The sequence below is a fragment of the Oenanthe melanoleuca genome, chromosome 18, assembly GCF_029582105.1.
Source record: "Oenanthe melanoleuca isolate GR-GAL-2019-014 chromosome 18, OMel1.0, whole genome shotgun sequence".
Taxonomy (NCBI): Eukaryota; Metazoa; Chordata; class Aves; order Passeriformes; family Muscicapidae; genus Oenanthe; species Oenanthe melanoleuca.
This window is the reverse complement of record NC_079351.1, coordinates 382,888-405,962: the sequence shown is the minus strand read 5'-3', so window position 1 is coordinate 405,962 and position 23,075 is coordinate 382,888. Positions and strand designations below refer to the sequence as shown.

At 60.4% G+C, this 23,075-nt stretch overlaps 1 protein-coding gene across 1 annotated transcript in view; it reads left to right on the top strand.

The window, feature by feature from the left end:
- Window positions 1-23,075, top strand: part of DNAH17 (dynein axonemal heavy chain 17) — a 35,820-nt gene that overhangs the window by 2,878 nt on the left and 9,867 nt on the right. Inside the window, exons 9-60 of the mRNA XM_056505703.1 lie at window positions 82-249; window positions 485-601; window positions 693-961; window positions 1,065-1,260; window positions 1,385-1,531; window positions 1,741-1,849; window positions 1,970-2,073; window positions 2,172-2,312; window positions 2,412-2,555; window positions 3,814-3,996; window positions 4,168-4,518; window positions 4,626-4,795; window positions 5,020-5,242; window positions 5,322-5,438; window positions 5,548-5,634; window positions 5,815-5,967; window positions 6,306-6,554; window positions 6,759-6,881; window positions 7,033-7,380; window positions 7,460-7,551; window positions 7,687-7,813; window positions 8,026-8,178; window positions 8,509-8,634; window positions 8,751-8,858; window positions 8,966-9,097; window positions 9,677-9,837; window positions 9,907-10,063; window positions 10,298-10,402; window positions 10,838-10,995; window positions 11,477-11,615; window positions 12,159-12,386; window positions 12,538-12,675; window positions 13,786-13,918; window positions 14,086-14,213; window positions 14,302-14,450; window positions 15,253-15,535; window positions 15,624-15,797; window positions 16,296-16,503; window positions 16,576-16,741; window positions 16,824-16,926; window positions 17,031-17,178; window positions 17,283-17,374; window positions 17,552-17,713; window positions 17,802-17,966; window positions 18,101-18,292; window positions 18,826-19,092; window positions 19,499-19,660; window positions 20,093-20,326; window positions 20,521-20,685; window positions 20,780-20,875; window positions 20,965-21,182; window positions 21,609-21,816. Coding sequence (XP_056361678.1) covers window positions 82-249; window positions 485-601; window positions 693-961; window positions 1,065-1,260; window positions 1,385-1,531; window positions 1,741-1,849; window positions 1,970-2,073; window positions 2,172-2,312; window positions 2,412-2,555; window positions 3,814-3,996; window positions 4,168-4,518; window positions 4,626-4,795; window positions 5,020-5,242; window positions 5,322-5,438; window positions 5,548-5,634; window positions 5,815-5,967; window positions 6,306-6,554; window positions 6,759-6,881; window positions 7,033-7,380; window positions 7,460-7,551; window positions 7,687-7,813; window positions 8,026-8,178; window positions 8,509-8,634; window positions 8,751-8,858; window positions 8,966-9,097; window positions 9,677-9,837; window positions 9,907-10,063; window positions 10,298-10,402; window positions 10,838-10,995; window positions 11,477-11,615; window positions 12,159-12,386; window positions 12,538-12,675; window positions 13,786-13,918; window positions 14,086-14,213; window positions 14,302-14,450; window positions 15,253-15,535; window positions 15,624-15,797; window positions 16,296-16,503; window positions 16,576-16,741; window positions 16,824-16,926; window positions 17,031-17,178; window positions 17,283-17,374; window positions 17,552-17,713; window positions 17,802-17,966; window positions 18,101-18,292; window positions 18,826-19,092; window positions 19,499-19,660; window positions 20,093-20,326; window positions 20,521-20,685; window positions 20,780-20,875; window positions 20,965-21,182; window positions 21,609-21,816 — 8,676 coding nt within the window. The remainder of the gene's footprint in view (window positions 1-81; window positions 250-484; window positions 602-692; window positions 962-1,064; window positions 1,261-1,384; window positions 1,532-1,740; window positions 1,850-1,969; window positions 2,074-2,171; window positions 2,313-2,411; window positions 2,556-3,813; window positions 3,997-4,167; window positions 4,519-4,625; window positions 4,796-5,019; window positions 5,243-5,321; window positions 5,439-5,547; window positions 5,635-5,814; window positions 5,968-6,305; window positions 6,555-6,758; window positions 6,882-7,032; window positions 7,381-7,459; window positions 7,552-7,686; window positions 7,814-8,025; window positions 8,179-8,508; window positions 8,635-8,750; window positions 8,859-8,965; window positions 9,098-9,676; window positions 9,838-9,906; window positions 10,064-10,297; window positions 10,403-10,837; window positions 10,996-11,476; window positions 11,616-12,158; window positions 12,387-12,537; window positions 12,676-13,785; window positions 13,919-14,085; window positions 14,214-14,301; window positions 14,451-15,252; window positions 15,536-15,623; window positions 15,798-16,295; window positions 16,504-16,575; window positions 16,742-16,823; window positions 16,927-17,030; window positions 17,179-17,282; window positions 17,375-17,551; window positions 17,714-17,801; window positions 17,967-18,100; window positions 18,293-18,825; window positions 19,093-19,498; window positions 19,661-20,092; window positions 20,327-20,520; window positions 20,686-20,779; window positions 20,876-20,964; window positions 21,183-21,608; window positions 21,817-23,075) is intronic.

Sequence of the window (23,075 nt, the reverse complement as noted above, 5' to 3'; positions counted from 1 at the left end):
CCCCATGGCACAGTGGGCACACCCTGGCCCTGTGGGGAGGCTGGCAGGTCAGCCCTGGACAGGGGGGTTTGTGTTTGCCAGGAGCTGTTCCAGGCAGCCATCGACTTCCTGAAGCTGGAGAAGACGGTGCTGGGAGGGGTGCGAGGAAACTTCCTGGGCACCTGGGTGCTGAGGATCTCTGAGGAGATCTGTGAGGCCACCAAGGCTTTTGCTGACTGCAAATATGATCCCTTGGATCCCGATGAAGAGGTGAGGAGGTGCTGGAGTGGAAATGTAATGGATGCTGGAAGGGAGGTGTTAACATTGGCTAAGTGAAAAGAAAAATATCTCTTGTGATCTCTTGTGCTGCAGAGGGGCACGTGGGACAGGGCTGGCTCTAGAGGGGGTCATGGGGACCCTCTGAGTTCAGCAAATCCTTCCTAAAGGATTTGGGAAGGAGGCACAGGGCCTGTGCCACTTTAAACCACTTTGCTCTCAATGGCAGCAATGGAATACAGACTTTGAAGAGTTCCAGAAGAAGGTTGAGGATGCCAACAAGCAGCTGGCTGCCATCTTCTGCCAAGGCTTTGATGACTGCAACCGCCTGACAGCGGCTGTGCAGGTACCTGTGCCAGCCCCCACAGGATCTGGGGTCTCACCCGTCCAGGGGCTGCTCCAGGGGGCAGGAACCAGCGCCTGCCTCTCTCCTGCAGCTGATGCACATGTTTGGCTCCGTGCTGGAGCGGCCCCTGGTCAAGGCTGAGGCTTCCCCCTGCTACGTGGCCCTGCTGGGGATGTTCGAGGCAGAGCTGGACAGCGTGAAGGCGCTGTATGACACCAGGATGGTGTCCCCACCGCCCCACGGGGGGGCCCCGGCCATCCACAAGAACCTGCCCCAGGTGGCTGGGAAGCTGAAGTGGGCTCTGGAGCTGCAGCAGCGGCTGGAGGGGCCACACAAGGACTTGCTGGCCATGGACCACCCGTAGGTGCAGGTCCCCTGTCACCCCACTGACACAGGGCGGCAGCGGGGTGGGACCAGCCTGGAGCGGGTCCCCTGCCCTGCAGCTCTGCTGTGGCTCTGGCAGTGCCATGGGCGGTGCTGAGGCCGAGACCGTGTCCGCAAAGTACGAGGAGATGATGGGGATGCTGCAGAGCTACAGCCAGGGGATCTACGAGGAGTGGGCAAGTGGGCCTGGGCAGGATTGCCACTTCAGCCTGGAGCAGCCCCTGCTGCGGAGGGACCCTGAGTCTAAGCTCCTGCACGTGAACTTCAGCAGAGAGGTGGGTGCTGGCACAGGCAGCGCCTGCACCCCTCCCTGGGGGTCCCTGGGGGTCCCTGGGGGTCCCTGGGGTCCCTGAGCTGGGGGGGGTTGCTGACAGCCCCTCTGGCCCTGCTGTCCCACAGCTCTCTGCCGTCCTGAGGGAGGTCAAGTACCTGCACATCCAGCAGCAGCCGGACATCCCAAGCAATGCTGAGAGCCTCTACGCCCAGAATGAGACTTTCCAGAACATAGGGGACAACCTGGCGCTCATCGTGGGCTGGTACAACGAGGCAGGTTCTGAGGGGAGACAGCCCAGCTGCTTTTCCAGGCTGAGGGGGACTGGGGGGTTTGGGTACCACAGCCACATCACTGGCACCTCAGCTCCCTGCCCATCCTTGGCTAAGCCAAACTGTGGCTGCTGCCACCCTCCTCCTGCCCCACCGCTGCTGGTGGGGTGGGACCCTGCCCCTCGGTGCCCACTGAGGATGTCTTGGCTCAGGTGAAGCAGCAGCTGATGCCAGTGGAGAAGCCACTGCTGGAAGAGGAGCTGGAGGCCCTGGACGTCCGCCTGGCCACTGGTGAGAAGACTCTGTTCTGGAACCATGAAGGTACACACCCCCCTTGGCCATCCACGCCTGGGGATCCTCCCTGTGCATCTTGGTGCCCAGCACCAGCCGACCTCCCACTGCCCTGGGGGTGTCTCCACAACGTGCTTATTTCCCTTGCAGGTGTCATGGAATACATCCAGGAGATGAGGGACAGCCTGCATGACCTGCAGAAACGGGTCCAGGGTGCGAAGCTGAACCTGCAGAGCATCAGCCAGATGATGGAGGTAGTGCCCTGGCACTCCAGGGCAGCTTTCTGGGACACACCTGGCTGGGGTCGTCCTTGCCCCGGCTCAGCAGAGCACCCCTTCTCTGCTCCCTGCAGAACTGCTCAGCCACTCCCTTGTTTGGAAGAAAGGACAACAAGGAAGCGGCGCTCCTGGACCTGGATGGGAAGGAAAACGCCTTGGCTCAGCGCCGCGCCCTCATCGAGAGCACGGGCGAGAAGATCCAGGCCATGGTGAAGGTGAGACCCTGGCGGCTCCAGGGCACGAGGAGGGGCTGGAGGCAGGGCCAGGAGCCTGGGCTGGGCTCGCTGACGAGCGCTGGTGGCTCCCGGTGGCAGGAGAACGCAGAGCTGTTCAAGGCTGCCTTGGCCGCTCAGATCTGGCGAGACTACGTGGCCTACATCGACAGGATCATCTTGGATGGGCTCTGCACGCTCGTCCACAGAACCCTGCAGCTGCTGCTCACCAACATGGACCCCGAGGTAGGTGCTGGTGTCCTGGCAGTGGTGTCCCGGTGCTCTCTGTCAGTCTGGTCAGTGGCAAAACGTGATGTCCCCATGCTCCCTGCAGCTCCAGGGCTGTGGGGTGTTGGGGCTGTGGGCTGTAGGCTGTGGGTTTGTGGGCTATGGGGCAGTGGGGCTATGGGGCTATGGGCAGTGGGGCTATGGGGCAGTGGGGCTATGGGCTATGGGGCAGTGGGGCTACGGGCTGTGGGGCTATGGGGCAGTGGGGCTGTGGGGCAGTGGGGCAGTGGGGCTATGGGGCAGTGGGGCTGTGGGGCAGTGGGGCAGTGGGGCTATGGGGCTATGGGCAGTGGGGCTATGGGTGTGGGGCAGTGGGGCTATGGGGCTATGGGCAGTGGGGCTGTGGGGCAGTGGGGCTGTGGGGCCGTGGGGCCGTGGGGCAGTGGGGCAGTGGGGCCGTGGGGCAGTGGGGCAGTGGGGCCGTGGGGCAGTGGGGCTGTGGACTGTAGGCTGTGGGCAGTGGGGCTATGGGCTCTGGGCAGTGGGGCTGTGGGGCAGTGGGGCAGTGGGGCAGTGGGGCTGTGGGCTGTTGTGGGGGCTCTGGGGCTCTGGGGCAGTGGGGCAGTGGGGCTGTGGGGCCGTGGGGCAGTGGGGCAGTGGGGCTGTGGGGCAGTGGGGCTGTGGGGGTGGGGCTCTGGGGCAGTGGGGCAGTGGGGCTGTGGGGCCGTGGGGCAGTGGGGCAGTGGGGCAGTGGGGCCGTGGGGCAGTGGGGCTGTGGGGCTGTGGGGCAGTGGGGCAGTGGGGCCGTGGGGCAGTGGGGCTGTGGGGCTGTGGGCAGTGGGGCTGTGGGGCAGTGGGGCTATGGGGCTATGGGCTATGGGCTATGGGGCAGTGGGGCAGTGGGGCTCTGGGGCAGTGGGGCAGTGGGGCAGTGGGGCTGTGGGGCCGTGGGGCCGTGGGGCCGTGGGGCAGTGGGGCAGTGGGGCCGTGGGGCAGTGGGGCTGTGGACTGTAGGCTGTGGGGTGTGGGCTCTGGGGCAGTGGGGCAGTGGGGCAGTGGGGCTGTGGGGCCGTGGGGCAGTGGGGCTGTGGGCTGTGGGGCTATGGGCTCTGGGGCAGTGGGGCAGTGGGGCAGTGGGGCCGTGGGGCAGTGGGGCCGTGGGGCAGTGGGGCTGTGGGGCCGTGGGGCAGTGGGGCAGTGGGGCTGTGGGCTGTGGGCTGTGGGCTGCAGGCGGTGCGCTCGGGCACACGATCCCACAGCCGCCCCGCCCCGGCAGGCGCAGGTGGCGCCGCTGTTCGAGGTGCGCATGGAGCTGGCCGAGGGCCGCGTGCAGTACCAGCCCTCGCTGGACGCGGGGGCCGGTGACAGCTTCCTGGTGCTGGTGGAGGGGCTGCTCGGCGACACCGAGTCCGTGGCAGCGTCCATGCCACGGCTGCTGGAGGGGGCGGTGAGCTACAAGGTGAGCTCGGGGCGGGCACAGCTCCAGGAGGTGGGTAAAGGTGAGTAAAGGTGGGTAGGGTGGGTAAAGGTGGGTAGGGTGGGTAAAGGTGGGCAGGGTGGGTAAAGGTGGGCAGGGTGGGTGAGCGTGGCCGTGTCCCCAGCCTGTCCCCAGCTCTGCCTGTCCCCTCAGACAGCGCTGGAGGAGCAGGCAGAGCTCCTGAGGATGCAGGAGACGCTGATGTCGCTGGTGGTGAGCACCATGGCAGAAGGTGAAGAATTCAGTGCCAGCTTTGAGGAACTCTCCTACCTGTGGCAGGAGAGCGCCGAGGAGTTCCTGGAGCGCTTCCTCACCATGGACAGAACTGCCGAGCCCGGAGAGGGGGGGGCACAGCCAGGCACAGAGAAACAGCCAGGCACAGAGAAACAGCCGGGCACGGAGGCACAGCCGGGCACGGAGGCACAGCCAGACACAGAGAAACCGCCAGAGCCTGGGAAACCCTTGGCACCTGGGCTGCCACCCCTCCAGCTCTTTCAACAGGAGGTGTGGGATGGGTGACTGGAGATGTGCTGAGTGCTTGGGGTGCCCCAGAGGACACGGGGTGCCCAGGGAGGTGTCAGCCACAGACCAAGACCCGCTCTTGTCCCCAGATCGACACGCTGGAGGCACTGTACGAGGAGGTGCTGGGGTTTGAGGAAACCAGGGTGTTTGGGGGGTGGCTGCAGAGCGACTGCCGCCCCTTCAAGAAGGCGCTGCTGGATGCCATCAAGGGCCACAGCCTGGTGCTCCGGCACTTCCTCGCCAACCACGTCACCAGCAGGTGAGGCCTGCCCAGCCCTGCACAGGGACAGGGACTGAAGCCTGGCTAAGCTGTGGCACTGGCACCACCGTGTGCCAGGCAGGGCTGACCTGGGGAGACAGCTCTGAAAGTGCAGGTTGCAGCTGAAGAGTCCAGGCACCTCCAGGGCTGAGTTCCTGGGGGTCATGCCCTGCAGAGTGAGCCCCAAGCCCAGGGATGCCTGGTGAGCACCCCTGTCCCCTCAGCCTCCAGGAGCTGCAGGATTTCATCCAAGAGTCCACTGCCGGCTTGAGTAAACCTCTGGAGGAGGGAGACTACGAAGGACTGGTGGCAGTGATGGCACACCTGGCGAAGGTCAGGGAGAGGCAGGAGGCCACTGACGTCATGTTCGAGCCCCTGAAGGAGACGGTTGCGCTGCTCAAGACTTACGGGGACAAGATGCCGGATGAGATCCACCTGCAGCTCCAGGTGGGGTGCTCGGGGCGTGGAGGGCTGGGCAGGGGCAGAGTGGGGCCAGCCTGGTGACCCCAGACGCTGCCCAGTGCAGAAGCTGCCCGAGCAGTGGGACAACAACAAGAAGCTGTGCCTGCGGGTGGCGGAGAGCGCGGCGCCCCTGCAAGCGGCCGAGGCCGCCATCCTCCGCGACAAGTGCCAGGACTTCGAGGTGGGGCTGCGGGCAGGGGGGCAGCTCGGGCTGCTCTGGGAAGGCTCTGCTGCCCTTCCCCACTGCCAGGCGCTGGCTGCCCCCGTGAGCCCCCTGTCCTCCCACACAGGTCAAGCAGCTCGCCTTCCGGGAGACTTTCCTGAGCAAAGCGCCCTTCTCGTACACAGAGCCAGAGCCCTACAAGAAAATGAACAGGGTAAGGAAGGGCAGGACGCCAGGGCCACTGCTGTCCCCACTGGCACTGCCTGGGCAGCCACTCCGGGTCTGGCTCCAGCTGACAGGGAGGGTCTGCCCTGCAGCAGGGACAGAGCCACTGCTGGGATAAAGATATGTAGGGACAGCCCCTGGCTGACACCTTTTCCATTCTTCCATCCAGCAACATGTAGGCATCCTGGCCTTGGAGGAGGAAATGGCAGCCCTGGCCACCTCAGCTGCGCTGTTTGAGGTGTCAGTCCCCGAGTACAAACAGCTGAAGCTGTGCCGCAAGGAGCTGCGCCTGCTGAAGGACCTGTGGGACATGGTGACCCTGGTATGGGCTGTGGGCTGGCAGCAGGGCTCAGCGCCCAGCGCTGCTGCCAGGCTGCTCTTGGCTGGCCTGGGCACCTGGTGCAGCACCTGGTGCCAGCCCAAGGTGCAGTGCTGCTGCAGCTTCTCAGAGAGCTTGTTGCCATCGGAGGGAGGATGAGACGTGGGGCAGGTGGTCACTCTTAGGGCAGGTGGTCACTCTTAGGGCAGGTCTGCACGGTGTGTGCAGGTGTGGGAGCCTGCTGGGCACACAGGGCATGCAGGCACTGGGTGTGCTGCTCCTCTCACTGGGCTGGAATGCTGCTGCTAATGACACGTTGTGAAAATGTGTCCTGGGTCCAGGTGAACTTGAACATTGAAGCCTGGAAGACAACCAAGTGGGCAGAGCTCAACGTCGAGGATATGGACATCGAGTGCAAGAAGTTCGCCAAGGACATCCGGGGCTTGGACAGGGAGGTGAAGAGCTGGGACGCGTTCTCGGGGCTGGACAGCAGCATGAAGAACATGATAACGTCCCTGCGCGCCGTGAGCGAGCTGCAGAACCCGGCCATCAGGGACCGCCACTGGCAGGAGCTGGTGCACACAGCCAAGGTGCTCCACATCCCCGGCCCAGCCTGGCCCAGGCCACCCCCAGGATCCACACCCAGCGAGGGAAGGGGGGCCAGGGGGTTTAAATCTGGCCACATGCAAATATTTGTGCAGGGTCTGTAAATGTGGGCGTTAATGAGCTGGTTTGGGTGAGCTGCCCCTCTGTGGAGGGGAGTCCCCGGCCCAACCACGCCGGTTCTGCTCCAGGTGGAATTCACCATGTCTGAGAAAACCACGCTGGCCGATCTGCTGCAGCTGAACCTGCACAAGTTTGAGGAGGAGGTTCGGGGCATTGTGGACAAGGCATCGAAGGAGGCTGGGATGGAGAAGGTGAATGGGGCTCAGCTGCTCCCTGCTTTGCTGAGACCCCTGTGCCAATGTGACCGTGGCTGTCACGGGCTTGTCTTCCTGGGGCTGGAGAGCTCGTGGAGCCCTCTGCCAGCACCACGGCATCCAGCTCATCCTCATGCCCCACCTGCAGGTGCTGAATGCCCTGGACAGCACTTGGGCAACCCTGGAGTTTGAGTACGAGTCCCACAGCAGGACCCAGCTCACCCTGCTCAAGGTGGACGAGTCGCTCATCGAGACGCTGGAGGACAACCAAATGCAGCTGCAGAACGTGTTGGCCTCCAAGTACCGAGCCTTCTTCCTCCAGAGGGCACAGGAGTGGCAGAACAAGCTGTCAACCACTGACACTGTTATCAACACCTGGCTCGAGGTGCAGAGGAAGTGGAGTCACCTGGAAACCATCTTCATAGCCTCTGAGGACACTCGCAGTCAGCTGCCAGAGGAGTCCAAGAAATTTGATACCATTGACGAGGATTTCCGAGTGCGAAGCCCATTTCCCCTCTCCTTTTCCCTGCAGATCTCAGCCAGTTCAGGATGACTGAAATGCTTTTCCTCTTCAGGAGCTGATGGCTGATGCAGTGAAAACTCCCAATGTGATTGAATGCACCAACAAGCCCGGGCTGCACACGCGGCTGGAAGCGCTGCAGGAAAGGTGAGGATGGAGTCGTGCTGGTGAAGCGTTTGGGAGCCAAAGGATGGGGCTGATTCCTCCAAAGCAAGACAAGGACTGAGCAAAGAGTAAAACTGATATGTGGGGGATAATGGCAGGTTTTTGTATTTTCTCCAGGCTGGCAGTCTGTGAGAAGGCCTTGGCTGAATACCTTGAGACCAAAAGACTGGCTTTTCCTCGGTTCTATTTTGTTTCCTCTGCGGACCTACTGGATATTTTATCAAAGGGGACCGAGCCCCTTGAGGTACAGGCTGTGTGTGGGCACAGGGATGAGTCCTGTGCCATTTCCCTGCACTTGTTTGAGCAGTTTTAGAACATTTTTCCCTCTTAGGGGCAGAACACCATCCCTGCTGCCCCTTCCTGGGGGTGCAGTGCCCAGGGAGCACCCAGGGTAGATCCAGCTGCTGGTCCCACAGGTGACAGGGGTCCTGACAGGGGCTGTGCCTCTGCCCTCAGGTGTCGCGGCACTTGACGAAGCTGTTTGACAGTTTGGCCAAGCTGGAGTTCGTGCTGGACTCAGACAAGAAGCCTCAGAAGATGGCCCACGGGATGTTCAGCCGGGACGGGGAGTACGTGGCCTTCGATGCAGACTGTGACCTGTCTGGCCAGGTCAGCTGGGCTGCGGGGGGCTGCAGCCTGAGCGGGGGCAGGATGGGGATGATGTGCTCTAACAGCCTGGCAGGAGTATAAAAATGCAATTACAGAGATTTTGGGGCAAAAAACCCAGAAATGCACTGTAGGTACAGAGCAGCACAGTCGTGTGAACCTGGAGGGTTTTAGGGTGGTCACCCCTCGGCTCTTTGCCCTCATCACACCCCGTGGGATGTGCCCCGCAGGACCAGCACCAGATCTCTGCTGTGGCGTGTTGCAGTGTGCAGGGCAGGTTTGTGCAGCCGGGGGTGGGAGCTGCTCTCAGCTCTGCTGGCTGTGACCCTGCAGGTGGAGATTTGGCTGAACCGGCTGCTGGAGCGCATGCGCTCGACGCTGCGCAGCCTCATGCCCCAGGCCCTGGGCACCTACGAGGACAAGCCGCGGGAGCAGTGGGTGTTTGACTACCCAGCCCAGGTGGGTGCTGCTGCACGGGGCTCTGGGAGGGGCAGGAGCAGGGCCAGAGGAGGCAGGGGCACCCTGAGGCGCAGCAGGTTCCTCTTCATGCCGGCTGTCCCTGTGGTTGGCTGCAGATCGCTCTCACGTGCACCCAGATCGCCTGGACCTCCGAGGTTGGTGTTGCCTTTGCGAGTCTGGAGAAAGGTTACGAGAATGCCCTGAAGGATTATAACAAAAAGCAGGTTGGCACCATGCACACCTGACCTGAAGCCTCTGCCAGGCCAGGGGTCATGCAGAGGTGGGCAGTCGAGGGCATCACCTCCGTGTCCAACCTCCTGTCCATCCCCAGATCGCTCGGCTGAACGCCCTGATTTCCCTGCTCCTGGGGAACCTGAGTGCTGGAGACAGAATGAAGATCATGACAATCTGTACTATTGACGTCCATGCAAGGGATGTTCTGGCCAAAATGGTCCAAACAAAGGTATTTCGTACCAGAGGGAATTTTTGCTGCACCACCTCTCAGAAGTTTGGGATACAGATTTCCTGTCATTCCATTATTTTCAGGCTGGGTGGTGTGGTATGGAGGAGGGATGGTCCTTACCCACCCCAGCACGGCTCTGGCACACTTTGCACACTGTCCTTGTGCTGGGAATGGCCCCAAGGCAGGGTGTGTGACTGTCCCAGGGGCCAGGCTGGGCAGTGCCAGTGCCCACCTGCCCTCCTCACATGGCTGCTCTGAGAGCTCCTAGGTGTTTTCCTGGCAGTGCCTGTGCCCACCTGCCCTCCTCACCCGGCTGCTCTGCAGGTGGAGAGCTCCCAGGTGTTTCCCTGGCAGTGCCAGTGCCCACCTGCCCTCCTCACCCGGCTGCTCTGCAGGTGGAGAGCTCCTAGGTGTTTCCCTGGCAGTGCCATGCCCACCTGCCCTCCTCACCCGGCTGCTCTGAGAGCTCCCAGGTGTTTCCCTGGCAGTGCCATGCCCACCTGCCCTCCTCACCCGGCTGCTCTGAGAGCTCCCCGGTGTTTGCCTGGCAGTGCCAGTGCTCACCCGGCTGTTCTGCAGGTGGAGAGCTCGCAGGCGTTTGCCTGGCAGTCGCAGCTGCGGCACCGCTGGGACGATGGGGAGCGGCACTGCTTCGCCAACATCTGCGACGCGCAGCTGCTGTACGCCTACGAGTACCTGGGGAACACGCCCCGGCTGGTCATCACGCCCCTGACGGACAGGTGGGGCTCCCGGCCCGCCCTGCCCCCGGCACTGCCTCGCCTGGGCTCACCCCGTGCTCTCCCTGGCAGGTGCTACATCACCCTGACACAGTCCCTGCACCTCTACATGGGGGGAGCCCCCGCCGGCCCCGCGGGCACCGGCAAAACCGAGACCACCAAGGACCTGGGCCGGGCCGTGGGCATGATGGTGTACGTGTTCAACTGCTCCGAGCAGATGGACTACAAGGTGGGGCACCTGGAGCTGGGAGCCATGGGGTGTGCAAGGCAAGGGGACCTGGTTTGGGTCTGTGGGAGCCCGGGGGCAGGGGCTTCGTCACCGTGGGGAATTTCCCTAGGGAGGAGCACAGTCCATAAGGCATGGGCAGCTCTCAGCACTCGGGTTTTGTCACCAAACCCCACTGCAGCTGCCGTGAGGGACTGCAGTGCCTGAGCCCTGTCCCTCTGCCCTGTTCCTCTCCAGTCCTGTGGGAACATCTACAAAGGACTCGCCCAGACAGGCGCCTGGGGCTGCTTCGACGAGTTCAATCGCATTTTGGTGGAGGTCCTGTCGGTCATTGCCGTGCAGGTGGGTGCTGCCCCACAGGCCAGTGGCAAAAGAGCCTTCCCAGCTCGTGTCCTGGGTGCTGCCCCAGTTAAACCTGACTCTCAGGACAGTTTGCCACTGTTCTCTCCACTGTTTTTGACCCCTGTTTGGACACAGGGTGGGGGGTGGAACACAGCAGTGCAGGGGATTTTTGCACAGTTGAACCTCACAGCCTGGCTGTGTCCAGCCTGGTGACCTGTCACCCCCCAGCTCTGCCATCACCTGGGACAGGGAGCTGGGGTGATTAGGAAGGAGCAGGTTCAAGGCCAGCTCTTCTGCTCCTGTGGCTTCAGCTATATTTCACTATTATTCCTGTCACAGCCAAACCCTGAGCTCACCCTGGGCAGTGAGGGCCCGGCAGAGCCCTGGGCAGGGAGCTGGGAGCTGCCAGCACCAACACCTCTGCTCACCTGGCAGGTCAAATCCATTCAGGATGCAATCCGTGCCAAGAAGAAAACGTTCAACTTCCTAGGGGAGATGATCTCGCTGGTGCCCTCGGTGGGGCTGTTCATCACCATGAACCCCGGCTACGCCGGGCGCACCGAGCTGCCCGAGAACCTGAAGGCTCTGTTCAGGTGGGTGCCTGTCACTGCAGCACTCGTGTGCCACGTGCAGTGACCTCAGCCCGGGTGTCTGCGTGCTCTGGTGGCCCTGGTGAGGCAGCCCTTGGCAGCACAGGACAGTCCTGCACTCCCCAGGGGTGGCCAGGCAGGGGGAGCGGGGCTGCTCAGCACAGGGAGAGGATGCTCCAGTGGGTTACCACCCTCAACTAAAAATCCGACTGAGAGCAGGACAAAAAGGGGGTGAGGCAATGGAAGGGGAAGCACAGAGATGCTGTGGGACCCCTGTCCTTGGTGAAACTCAACCTGTGACTGCACAAGGGCCCCCAGTCCTGTGGGACACGAGCCCCACTTGGAGCCTGGGCAGGAGACCTCAGCCAGTGGAACTGCAGCAACTGACTGCTGGTTACACTGGAAACCTGGGGCAAACCTGGGGGGCTGTGGGAGGGTAAGGACGGGGTGAGCAGCCCTGACAGCTGCAGCTGCTCCTCTCTAGACCCTGCGCTATGGTGGTCCCTGATTTCGAACTGATCTGTGAAATCATGCTCGTGGCAGAGGGATTTCTTGAGGCCAGGCTCCTGGCAAGAAAGTTCATCACTCTCTACACACTCTGCAAAGAGCTGCTGTCAAAACAGGTAATTAACAATATTACATAGTGCTGGCTGTGAGAGGAGAGTCCATTTGATGATCAAACCTGACACACTGCAGTGGGATTGCTGGTGGTGACACATGGGGTGACAGCTCTGCACAGCCCAGGTCTATGGCTGGGCAAGATCCACTTCTACCTGCTGCATCATATGGCACCTTTCTGCCTTAAGGAAGGAATCAAGAAGCCCAAAAGTAGGAGACCATGGAATTAGAATTGGAATTAGAATTAGAATGTGAATTAGAATTAGAATTAGGCCAGTTAAGGGGAGAGCATTCATATATTATTCATCTCAAGAGAGGTGATTTAAACTACAAATCTGTCTCCAGGAAGGAAGTCAGATTCCCAGTTCCAAACCACCCCCATGAGTGACAGAAGCTTCTCCTGTAAATAATCTCAGTTCAGGTCCAGCCCAGGGTGCCCTGTGGGTGACCTGGCCGGGGGCTGATGTTCAGGGTGTCCCTCTGCAGTGCTGTTTGGAGCAGTTCTTCCTCACCAAAGTGAAATGGTGATCCTCTGTTCCCTGTCACAGGACCATTACGACTGGGGGCTGCGGGCCATCAAGTCCGTGCTGGTGGTGGCAGGCTCCTTGAAGAGGGGGGACCCTGGCTCTGCAGAGGACCAGGTTTTGATGAGAGCTCTGCGAGACTTCAATATCCCCAAGATCGTGACAGATGACTTGCCTGTGTTCATGGGGCTGATTGGAGACCTGTTTCCAGCACTGGACGTGCCCAGGAAGAGGGACCTCAACTTTGAGAAGGTGCAAGTCCAAGCACAGCACCAGTGCCAGAGCTGTCCCTGTCCTGGCAGGATCCAGAGGCTGACGGTCCATCCAGCGCTTCTGGGGCAGCCAGCTCATCTCCAGGGATTCTGCAGGGCTGCTGGTGGTCAGTGCCTCCTGTCCCTCGCAGGTCATCCGAGAGTCCGTGCTGGAGCTGAAGCTGCAGGCAGAGGAGAATTTTGTGCTGAAGGTGGTGCAGCTGGAGGAGCTGCTGCAAGTGCGACACTCGGTCTTCGTGGTGGGCAACGCCGGCTGCGGCAAGTCCCAGGTAGTGGCCAAACCCTCCTGGGCACACGGGCCAAGCACATCCCACAGCCTCCCACAGCTGTGGGATCACACCTGTGACTGCCCCTGTGGGATCAGAGCTGTGGCTGCTCCTGTGGGATCACACCTGTGACTGCCCCTGTGGGATCAGAGCTGTGGCTGCTCCTGTGGGATCACGGCTGTGCTGCTCCTGTGGGATCAGAGCTGTGCTGCCCCTGTGGGATCAGAGCTGTGCTGCTCCTGTGGGATCAGAGCTGTGGCTGCCCCTGTGGGATCAGAGCTGTGCTGCCCCTGTGGGATCAGAGCTGTGGCTGCCCCTGTGGGATCAGAGCTGTGGCTGCCCCTGTGGGATCAGAGCTGTGCTGCCCCTGTGGGATCAGAGCTGTGGCTGCCCCTGTGGGATCACGGCTGTGCTGCCCCTGTGGGATCAGAGCTGTGCTGCCCCTGTGGGATCAGAGCTGTGGCTGCTCCTGTGGGATCAGAGCTGTGCTGCCCCTGTGGGATCAGAGCTGTGCTGCTCCTGTGGGATCAGAGCTGTGGCTGCCCCTGTGGGATCAGAGCTGTGGCTGCTCCTGTGGGATCAGAGCTGTGCTGCCCCTGTGGGATCAGAGCTGTGGCTGCCCCTGGGGATCAGAGCTGTGCTGCCCCTGTGGGATCAGAGCTGTGCTGCTCCTGTGGGATCAGAGCTGTGCTGCCCCTGGGGATCAGAGCTGTGGCTGCCCCTGGGGATCAGAGCTGTGCTGCCCCTGGGGATCAGAGCTGTGGCTGCTCCTGTGGGATCAGAGCTGTGCTGCCCCTGGGGATCAGAGCTGTGGCTGCTCCTGTGGGATCAGAGCTGTGCTGCCCCTTGGGATCAGAGCTGTGCTGCCCCTGTGGGATCACGGCTGTGCTGCTCCTGTGGGATCAGAGCTGTGCTGCCCCTGGGGATCAGAGCTGTGCTGCCCCTGTGGGATCACGGCTGTGGCTGCTCCTGTGGGATCAGAGCTGTGGCTGCCCCTGGGGATCAGAGCTGTGCTGCTCCTGTGGGATCAGAGCTGTGGCTGCTCCTGTGGGATCAGAGCTGTGGCTGCTCCTGTGGGATCAGAGCTGTGGCTGCACCCTGCCCTCCCCACAGGTGCTGAAGTCGCTCAACAAGACGTACCAGAGGCTGAAGAGGAGGCCAGTCACTGTGGACCTCGACCCCAAGGCTGTGACCTGCGATGAGCTGTTTGGGATCATTCACCCAGCCACGCGGGAATGGAAGGATGGTGAGACACCACTGCTGTGAGCTGCTCGTGGGATGTGAGATGGGGTGGGAAGAGTTCTCCCTGGGGCTCTTTCCTGGAGCGGGAGGGAGGAGGAATGTGTTTCATGGGAGCACCAATCCCACAGCAAATGGCTGTGAGTGTGGGGAACACGTCCCTCTGTGGGGCAGGTCTGTTCTCCACAGCAATGCGTGACCTGGCCAACATCACACACGATGGGCCCAAGTGGATCATCCTGGACGGAGACATTGACCCCATGTGGATCGAGTCCCTGAACACAGTCATGGATGACAATAAGGTTGGTGCTGTCACACCCCGGGGCTTTGCCCACCGGGTATCTCGGGGCACCAGCTCCAGACACCCCCACAACGAGCCCCCTGCCCCAGGTGCTCACCTTGGCCAGCAACGAGCGCATCCCCCTCACGCCCACCATGCGGCTCATCTTCGAGATCAGCCACCTGCGCACGGCCACGCCGGCCACCGTGTCCCGCGCCGGGATCCTCTACATCAACCCCGCAGACCTGGGCTGGAACCCGTGAGACGGGGCGGGAGAACGGGATGGGATAATGGGATGGGATAATGGGATGGGATAATGGGATGGGATAATGGGATGGGATAATGGGATGATGGAATGGGATGGGATGGGATGGGATGATGGGATGGGATGGGATGGGATGGGATGGGATGGGATGGGATGGGATGGGATGGGATGGGATGGGATGGGATGGGATGGGATGGGATAATGGGATGGGATGGGATGGGATAATGGGATGGGATGGGATGGGATGGGATGGGATGGGATGGGATGGGATGGGATAATGGGATGGGATGGGATGGGATAATGGGATGGGATGGGATGGGATGGGATGGGATGGGATGGGATGGGATGGGATGGGATGGGATGGGATGGGATGGGATGGGATGGGATGGGATAATGGGATGGGATGGGATGGGATGGGATGGGATGGGATGGGATGGGATGGGATGGGATGGGATAATGGGATGGGATGGGATAATGGGATGGGATAATGGGATGGGATAATGGGATGGGATGGGATAATGGGATGGGATTATGGGATGGGATAATGGGATGGGATGGGATGGGATAACGGGATGGGATAACGGGATGGGATGGGATTATGGGATGGGATGGGATGGGATGGGATGGGATTATGGGATGGGATAATGGGATGGGATGGGATGGGATAATGGGATGGGACGGGACGGGACGGGATGGGATGGGATGGGATGGGACAGGATTGAATGGCATGGTATGGCATGGTATGGCATGGTATGGGATGGGATGCTCACTGCAGCCCTGCTTGTCTCTCCCCCAGCATTGTGACCAGCTGGATTGAGACAAGGACAGTGAAGTCTGAGAAGGCTGCTCTGATGATCCTCTTTGACAAGTACCTGCCACCATGCCTGGAGAAGCTCAGGTCTGGGTTCAAGACCATCACCCCTGTCCCTGAGGTCACGGCCATACAGACAGTTCTGTCCCTGCTCGAGTGTTTCCTGACACCGAAGAACGTCCCGCCAGACTCACCCCGGGAGCAATACGAGCTCTTTTTCGTCTTTGCCTGTATCTGGGCCTTTGGTGGGGCCTTGTTCCAGGACCAGGTACAGCCAGGGGACAGCCCAGCTCCTGCCCCCCCCTCTGCACCCCATCGTGTGCCTGGGCTCTGAGTGTGTCTGTTCTGTCCTCCAGCTGGTTGATCACCGTGCACAGTTCAGCAAGTGGTGGCTGGGGGAATTTAAAGCCATCAAGTTTCCCAATCAGGGGACAATTTTTGACTATTACATTCATCCAGAAAAGAAGACATTCAATTCCTGGGATGAAAGAGTGCCAGCGTTTGAGCTCGACCCCGATGTGCCCTTGCAGGTATCTCCCACGACTGCTGTGTTTATATGGTTTGTTTGTCACTCCAGAGTCTCCCCCTCAGCAATGTGTGGAGCATCACCAGGACTTGGACTGGTACTACCCATCAAACCCAGATTTACCTGCATCTTCAGAGTCTCACAGAGTAGCTGTGAATATTGACTGAGTGCAAAATGTCCTTTAGCACTCCATTTGTGTTTCCCACAGTGGCACCTTGGTGGGGGGTTACCTAAGCTGTCAGGGAAAAGGGTGAGGAGCTGTGGCTGTGTGGCAGTTCCAGGAACTGTCCATGTTGTGCTGTGTAATAACTTGGTTTTGGTCAGAAAGTCTTTAGAATAATAGAGCACCCAAGATGTGCTTCAGAGAGGGACCAGGTTTGAATGCAGAGAGCACCACTGGAGCTGCCAGGAGCGCTGTGCAGGGCTCTGGCACTGCCCCAGCAGAGGGTCCTGGCTCTGGCAGTGGCAGGGCAGTGCAGACACTGACAGTGGCTGTCCCCAGGCTGCCGTGGTGCACACCACAGAGACCATTCGCCTCCGCTACTTCATGGACCTGCTGATGGAGAAGCAGCGGCCGGTGATGCTGGTGGGCAACGCAGGGACAGGAAAATCGGTCCTGATGTGGGACAAGCTGGAAGCACTTGGCACAGATGAATACCTGGTGCAGTCTGTGCCCCTCAACTTCTACACAACCTCGGCCATGCTGCAGGGTAAGGCTCGCAGAGCCAGCAGCTGCCCCCACCTTGGCTGTGCCCTGCACACACCTACTCCTCTGTTTGCAGGTGTCCTTGAGAAACCCCTGGAGAAGAAATCAGGCAGAATTTATGGCCCACCTGGCACCAAAAGGCTGATCTACTTCATCGACGACATGAACATGCCGGAGGTGGACAAGTACGGCACTGTGGCACCACACACGCTGATCCGGCAGCACCTGGACCACGGGCACTGGTGGGTGCTGGAGGGGCACGGCACGAGGGGGGGAGCCTGGCCCCATCCCCGGGGGGCTGTCACAGGGCTGGTCCCCGCACAGGTACGACAGGAGCAAGCTGACCCTGAAGGACATCCGCAACTGCCAGTACGTGGCGTGCATGAACCCGACGGCGGGCTCCTTCACCATCGACTCCCGGCTGCAGGTGAGTCCTGGGCAGGTGAGCCTGGCACAGCCCCTCTGCAGGCCCCAGAGGGTGGATTGAGGAGAGGGACAAAGTGCCCACGTCCATCTGTGCCCTCCGTGCAGCGCCACTTCTGCGTGCTGGCCGTGTGCTTCCCCAGCCGCGAGGCCCTGCACACCGTGTACGGCACCATCCTGCAGCAGCACCTGGCCCGGAACAGCATGCCCCTGCCGCTGCAGAGGATGCAGCCCCAGCTGGTGGCAGCAGCGCTGGGTGAGCCTCGGCCACGCTGGGCTGGGACGAGCCCCTGGGGATGCCCTGGCAGGCTCAGGGCTCTCTGGGACCTGCAGCCTGCTCACCCCCTGTCCTGCCAACAGCCCTGCACCAGAAGGTTGCCTCCAACTTTCTGCCAACAGCCATCAAGTTCCACTACATCTTCAACCTGCGGGACCTCTCCAACATATTCCAGGTAGTGGGAGAGCTGTTTCTTCTAAAACATCCGTACTCCTCCCTTTCCTCATCCCATATCTTTGCAGCATAAAATGTCCCTGAAAAGGGACTTGGCCTCTTCCCAGAGCAAACCTTTGCAATCAGCTCTGAGCAGCACTAAAATATAACCCTAAGGGCTGTGGGGTTTGTTTGTCAGGGGCTGCTCTTCTCCACCTCTGAATGCCTGAAAACCCCAGTGGACTTGGTGCGTCTCTGGCTTCACGAGGCAGAGAGGGTGTATGGAGACAAGCTTGTCGATGAAGAGGATCAGTACAGCTTCAAGAAGCTGCTGGCTGACATCTGCAAAGCCTCCTTTCAGGTGAGCTGTGCTGGGCAGTGGAGCTCTGCAGTATTTGGTGCCCCCAGGTGCTGCACAGCCGAGCCCCACGCTGGAATCGCCTCTGCAGGATCTCAACGAGGAGCTGATGTTCGCCAAGCCCAACATCTACTGCCACTTTGCCCAGGGCATGGACGACTTCAGGTACATGCCAGTGACAAACTGGGCATCTCTGAGTGACCTGCTGGGGGAAGCCCTGGACAGCTACAACGAGGTGAATGCAGTGATGAACCTGGTGAGTGCCTTGGCGGGCGGCTCTGCCCTGGGGAGAGGGACTGTGGCATTGCACTGCTCGCTGCATTATGAGGCACTCACTGCTCTTTCTGCTCTGATCCAGAACACAAAACCTTCCCCTCCTGTTCTCTTCAGGTGCTCTTTGAAGATGCAGTGTCTCACATTTGCAGAATCAGCCGGATCCTGGAGTCTCCTCGGGGCAACGCGCTGCTGGTGGGGGTGGGGGGCAGTGGAAAGCAAAGCCTGGCGCGGCTGGCAGCTCACATCAGCAACCTGAGCGTCTTCCAGATCACGCTGAGGAAGGGCTATGGCATCCCAGACCTGAAGGTAGGAGAGCTTTGGGCCCTGGCTCAGTGGCACCTGCCTGGGGCTGGGTGCTGCACCTGCAGCAGCAGTGCCTGGGGTGGGCTCATGAGGCTCTGCTCTCCTGGTGACACTGTGCACACGAGGATCTGCTCACAGGTGACACTCAGTCCTGCCCCGAGGGCCACAGTAAGTCTGGGGGATTTGTACTCAAATTAGTGCAAAACCACTTAATCAGTGGTTTGTCATCAGTCTCGTCTGCTTGCCCTCAGAGCCAGGATTAACAAAAGCATGACTGAAGCAGTTTTTCTCATGTTCAGGCTTGGATGTTTGTTATATCTTATCAGAAAGTACACTCCAATAGTCCCCAGCCAGGCATGGGCAGGAGCTGCTGGTGCAGCAGGGTGGTGGTGTGGGCAGAGCACCTGGCACCAGCTCCTTCCCAAAGGCTCCTTCCCTTCCAGCTCTCCAGGGCAGCCCAGGGCTGCCCAGACTGGTCACTTTGGAGAGCACCCCGTGGGGCTGGGCTGGGCAGTGACAGTTTCTCTCTGTCCCAGCTGGACCTCGCCTCCCAGTACATCAAAGCAGCTGTGAAGAACATCCCCGGCGTGTTCCTGATGACAGACTCCCAGGTGGCTGAGGAATCATTCCTGGTTGTGATCAACGATTTCTTGGCATCTGGGGAGGTGCCAGGACTCTTTCAGGACACTGACATGGAAACCATCATCGGGTCCATGAGGCCTCAAGTGAAGTCCCTTGGAATGGAGGATACAAAGGAAAACTGCTGGAAATTATTTATAGAAAAAGTCAGGCGCCAGTTAAAGGTGGGTGTTTGCCCTCCAGGTTGGTTTGTCTGTGCCCTTGATTTGCCTCATCCCAAACCTCTTTGCAACAGGCCACAGAGCACAGAGGTCTCATCCCAGGATGCTGGGTTTAGGGAAAAGGTGTTTTCAGAGACTGCCCAGGTGCCCCCAGCCCCAGAGGCTGAGCAGCCCTGTACTGGCCTCCCTGGGGGCAGAGAGGTCAGCAGTTTGCATGGCCACACACCCTGCTGGGCACTGCCAGGGACACCCACAGCAGCACCGTGCTCACTGCTGCAGCCACCACAGCCACAGCCCACAGTGCCAGTCAGAGGGACAGCAGCAAATCTCAGCCCTGCAGCAGAGCCCCTGCAGCACTGTCCCCACCCTGGCAGCAGGGACGCCCCCTCAGCCCCTGCTGCCCTCCCAGGTGGTGCTCTGCTTCTCGCCCGTGGGCTCCACGCTGCGAGTGCGGGCCAGGAGGTTCCCGGCCGTGGTGAACTGCACGGCCATCGACTGGTTCCACGAGTGGCCCGAGGACGCGCTCGTGTCCGTCAGCAGCAGGTTCCTGGAGGAAACACCAGACATCGAGGTGAGCAGGGACCCCAGCACAGCTGGGGCTGGGGATCCTGGGCTGCACTGCGATGAGCTGCAGCTCTGCTGCTCTCCGTGTTCAGTCTGCCCAGGGATGGGGCACTGGGAATAGCTCTGGGATAAATTTACAGCTGGTTCCAGCGTCAGAACCTGCAGCCCTGTGCTGTGCTGATGAGGACAAACCCTCCCTTTCCATTCTGTCCTGAAAACACGCCCACAGGCAGCAGCCTGGGGACAGCAGTTCTGCTCACACAGGGGTGTCAGGGACAGGGCTGGGCACAGGAGCCAGCACCAGTGCCTGTAGCAGCATCTCAGCCCTGCCTCGGGCTGCTGATGAGAAGGGTCACTCAGCTCTGGCCCCTGTGGCTGGACACTGCAGCAGGGCTCTGTGCAGGCAGATTGCAGCTCCCTGCCTGTGCTCCCTGTGCAGCCTGAGGTCAAGGCCTCCATCAGCCAGTTCATGTCCTTCGTCCACACGAGTTCAAAGGAGATGTCCAAGATCTACCTGGCTGTGGAGAGACGCTACAATTACACCACGCCAAAGACCTTCCTGGAGCAGATAAAGCTCTACCAAAACCTGCTGGCAGATAAAAGGAGCAAGCTCTCTGCCAGCATCGACAGGCTGGAGAAGGGGCTGATGAAGCTGCAGAGCACAGCATCACAGGTGCCTGCCACAGCCCCTCCTGTGCATTGTACTGCCCTTGTGCTGGGTCTGGCACGGGGGAGGGAGCAGGCACAGCCCTGCAGGATGCTGACAGTGTCTGTGAGGGCCCCAAGCACACCAAGACACTGCTGCTCCACGAGGCAGGGCTTGGCAGGATCAGCCCTTTTATCTGCTCTGTTTCTTCCCCCATTGAGGTGGATGACCTGAAAGCCATGCTGGCAGTCCAGGAGGTAGAGCTGAAGCAGAAGAACGAGGACACAGACAAACTGATCCAGGTGGTGGGTATTGAGACAGAGAAGGTCAGCAAGGAGAAAGCCATTGCTGATGAGGAGGAGCTGAAGGTGGAGGCCATCAACAAGGTGAGGAGTGCTGAGCTGGTGTCCAGCGTGGGGCAGGGCAGGGTGAGCTCTGCAGCCACAGCCCCTCACCCTGCCCCATGTGCTCCCAACCCAGATGGTGGCTGAGAAGCAGCGAGCCTGTGCCAGCGACCTGGCAGAGGCAGAGGTGGTGCTGTCGGCCGCCCGCGAGGCCCTGGACACGCTCAACAAGGTGGGCAAACCCTCCCTGGCCAGCAGGAGCCCTGCAGGGCTGGCAGCCCTGGCCAGGGGATGCTCAAGGGCCCTGTGCTCCCTCCCCAGTACAACCTGACAGAGCTCAAGTCCTTTGGGGCCCCTCCACCAGAGGTGGTGAACGTGATGGCAGCTGTGCTGATTCTGACGGCCGAAAACGGCAAAATTCCCAAGGACAAGAGCTGGACAGCAGGAAAAGTCAAGATAGGAAAAGCAGACACTTTCCTTGCAAGCTTGAAAAACTATGATGGGGAAAACATCCCTGAGCCCTGTCTCAAGGCATTTGAGTGAGTCCATGGCAGGTTCCTGCCATGGGCAGGGGGGCTGGGGACCCTCACCCCAGAGCACAGCAGGGTTTGGGACAGGAGTGGGATCCAGGTGCTGGCCCTGCTGTCCCACCCGTGCCTGGGAGGAGTGGGACGGGATGCTGGCAGTGCCAGCGGTGCCAGCTGTGCCCTGGGAGGAGTGGGACAGTGCCAGCTGTGCCAGCTGTGCCAGCGGTGCCAGCTGTGCCCTGGGAGGAGTGGGACAGTGCCAGCCGTGCCAGCCGTGCGCTGGGAGGAGTGGGACAGTGCCAGCTGTGCCAGCTGTGCCAGCGGTGCCAGCCGTGCCCTGGGAGGACTGGGACAGTGCCAGCCGTGCCAGCCGTGCCAGCTGTGTCCTGGGAGGAGTGGGACAGTGCCAGCCGTGCCAGCCGTGCCCTCCCGCCGCAGGCCGTACCGCAAGGACCCCAGCTTTAACCCCGAGTTCATCAAGTCCAAGTCCACGGCGGCGGCCGGGCTGTGCTCCTGGTGCCTGAACATGGTGCGTTTCTACGAGGTGCACTGCACGGTGAAGCCCAAGCGGCAGGCGGTGGCGGACGCGGACGCGGAGCTGGCGGAGGCGCAGCACCGGCTGAGCAAGATCAAGAGCAAGATCGCGGTGAGTGCGCGGAGCCCCGGCAGCGAAGGAGCCGAACCCCAAAGGAGACCCCACCCTCCCCGGCTCCTGCCTGGCTTTGCTCTCGTTTCGTCTTTTTTTCACTGAATTTCTTGATTTGCTTCTTTTGCTTCTCACTTTACCTTTCAGTCTATTTCTGACTTTGCTTTTCTATTTCTCACTTTATTTCTGTCTGTCTCTCTGTGTTTCTGTTTCTCACTGTTTCTAACTCTGTCTCTCTCGTTCTCTAATTCTATGACTATTTCTTTATTTGCCTCTACCGCTATTTCCCTGTAAGTCTATTTCTCTGTGTCTCTAACTCTATTTTACTATTTCTCTCTAACCCCAACTCTCTTTTGCTATTTCCCTCTAACTGTGCTTTTTATTCTTTCTAGTTTTAACTCTATTTTTCAAACACTATTTCTAACTAACTCTATTTTTTTTCTTTCTCTGTTTCTTTTTCTAACTATTTTTCTTTTCCTCTCTAACTTCATTCCTTTTTATCCCTATTTCTTTTTCTGTCTAACTTTGTTTTCCTTTCTAGCTTCAAAATAAAAAAGCAGCAGTAGAAACTTTCAGGCTCCCTGTGAATTAGAAAAAAAAAATTTAATTTAATAATAATTTAAATTAAAATACTTATTCCTGAGAGCCTGAAATTTTCTACACGTGTACCTGACCCCGGCCACGTGACCGCGCGTGCCCCCCGCCCCGTCACACCCGCGGCGTGACGCGGCCGTGCCCATTGTGACGTCACCGCGATGACGTCCCTCCCCGGTTACGTGACAGCGGTGATGTCATGTGGGCCCCGCGCCCCGCCCATATACGTCATCACTACGTCACAACATCCCGCCCCGCCCCTTCCCCTAGCCCCGCCCCTCCCTGGCAGTGACCCCATCCCGCAGCGCCGTCCCCAATCCCTGGCACGCCCAGCGCCCCCCTCACTCGCACACCGCGGCTGGGGTCAGGGTCGGGGTCAGGGTTGGGGTCACAGGGTCAGGGTCGGGGTCAGGGTCAGGGTTGGGGTCACAGGGTCAGGGTTGGGGTCATGGTTAGGGTCAGGGTTGGGGTCACAGGGTCAGGATTGGGGTCAGGGTTGGGGTCACAGGGTCAGGTTGGGGTCATGGTTAGGGTCAGGGTTGGGGTCACAGGGTCAGGGTCAGGGTCAGGGTCAGGGTCAGGGTCAGGGCTGTGATGGAGATGCTGCAGAGCTCTGGGGCCGTGGACCCTCCCATCAGGGCAGGGAATAACTCTGGGGCTGTTCT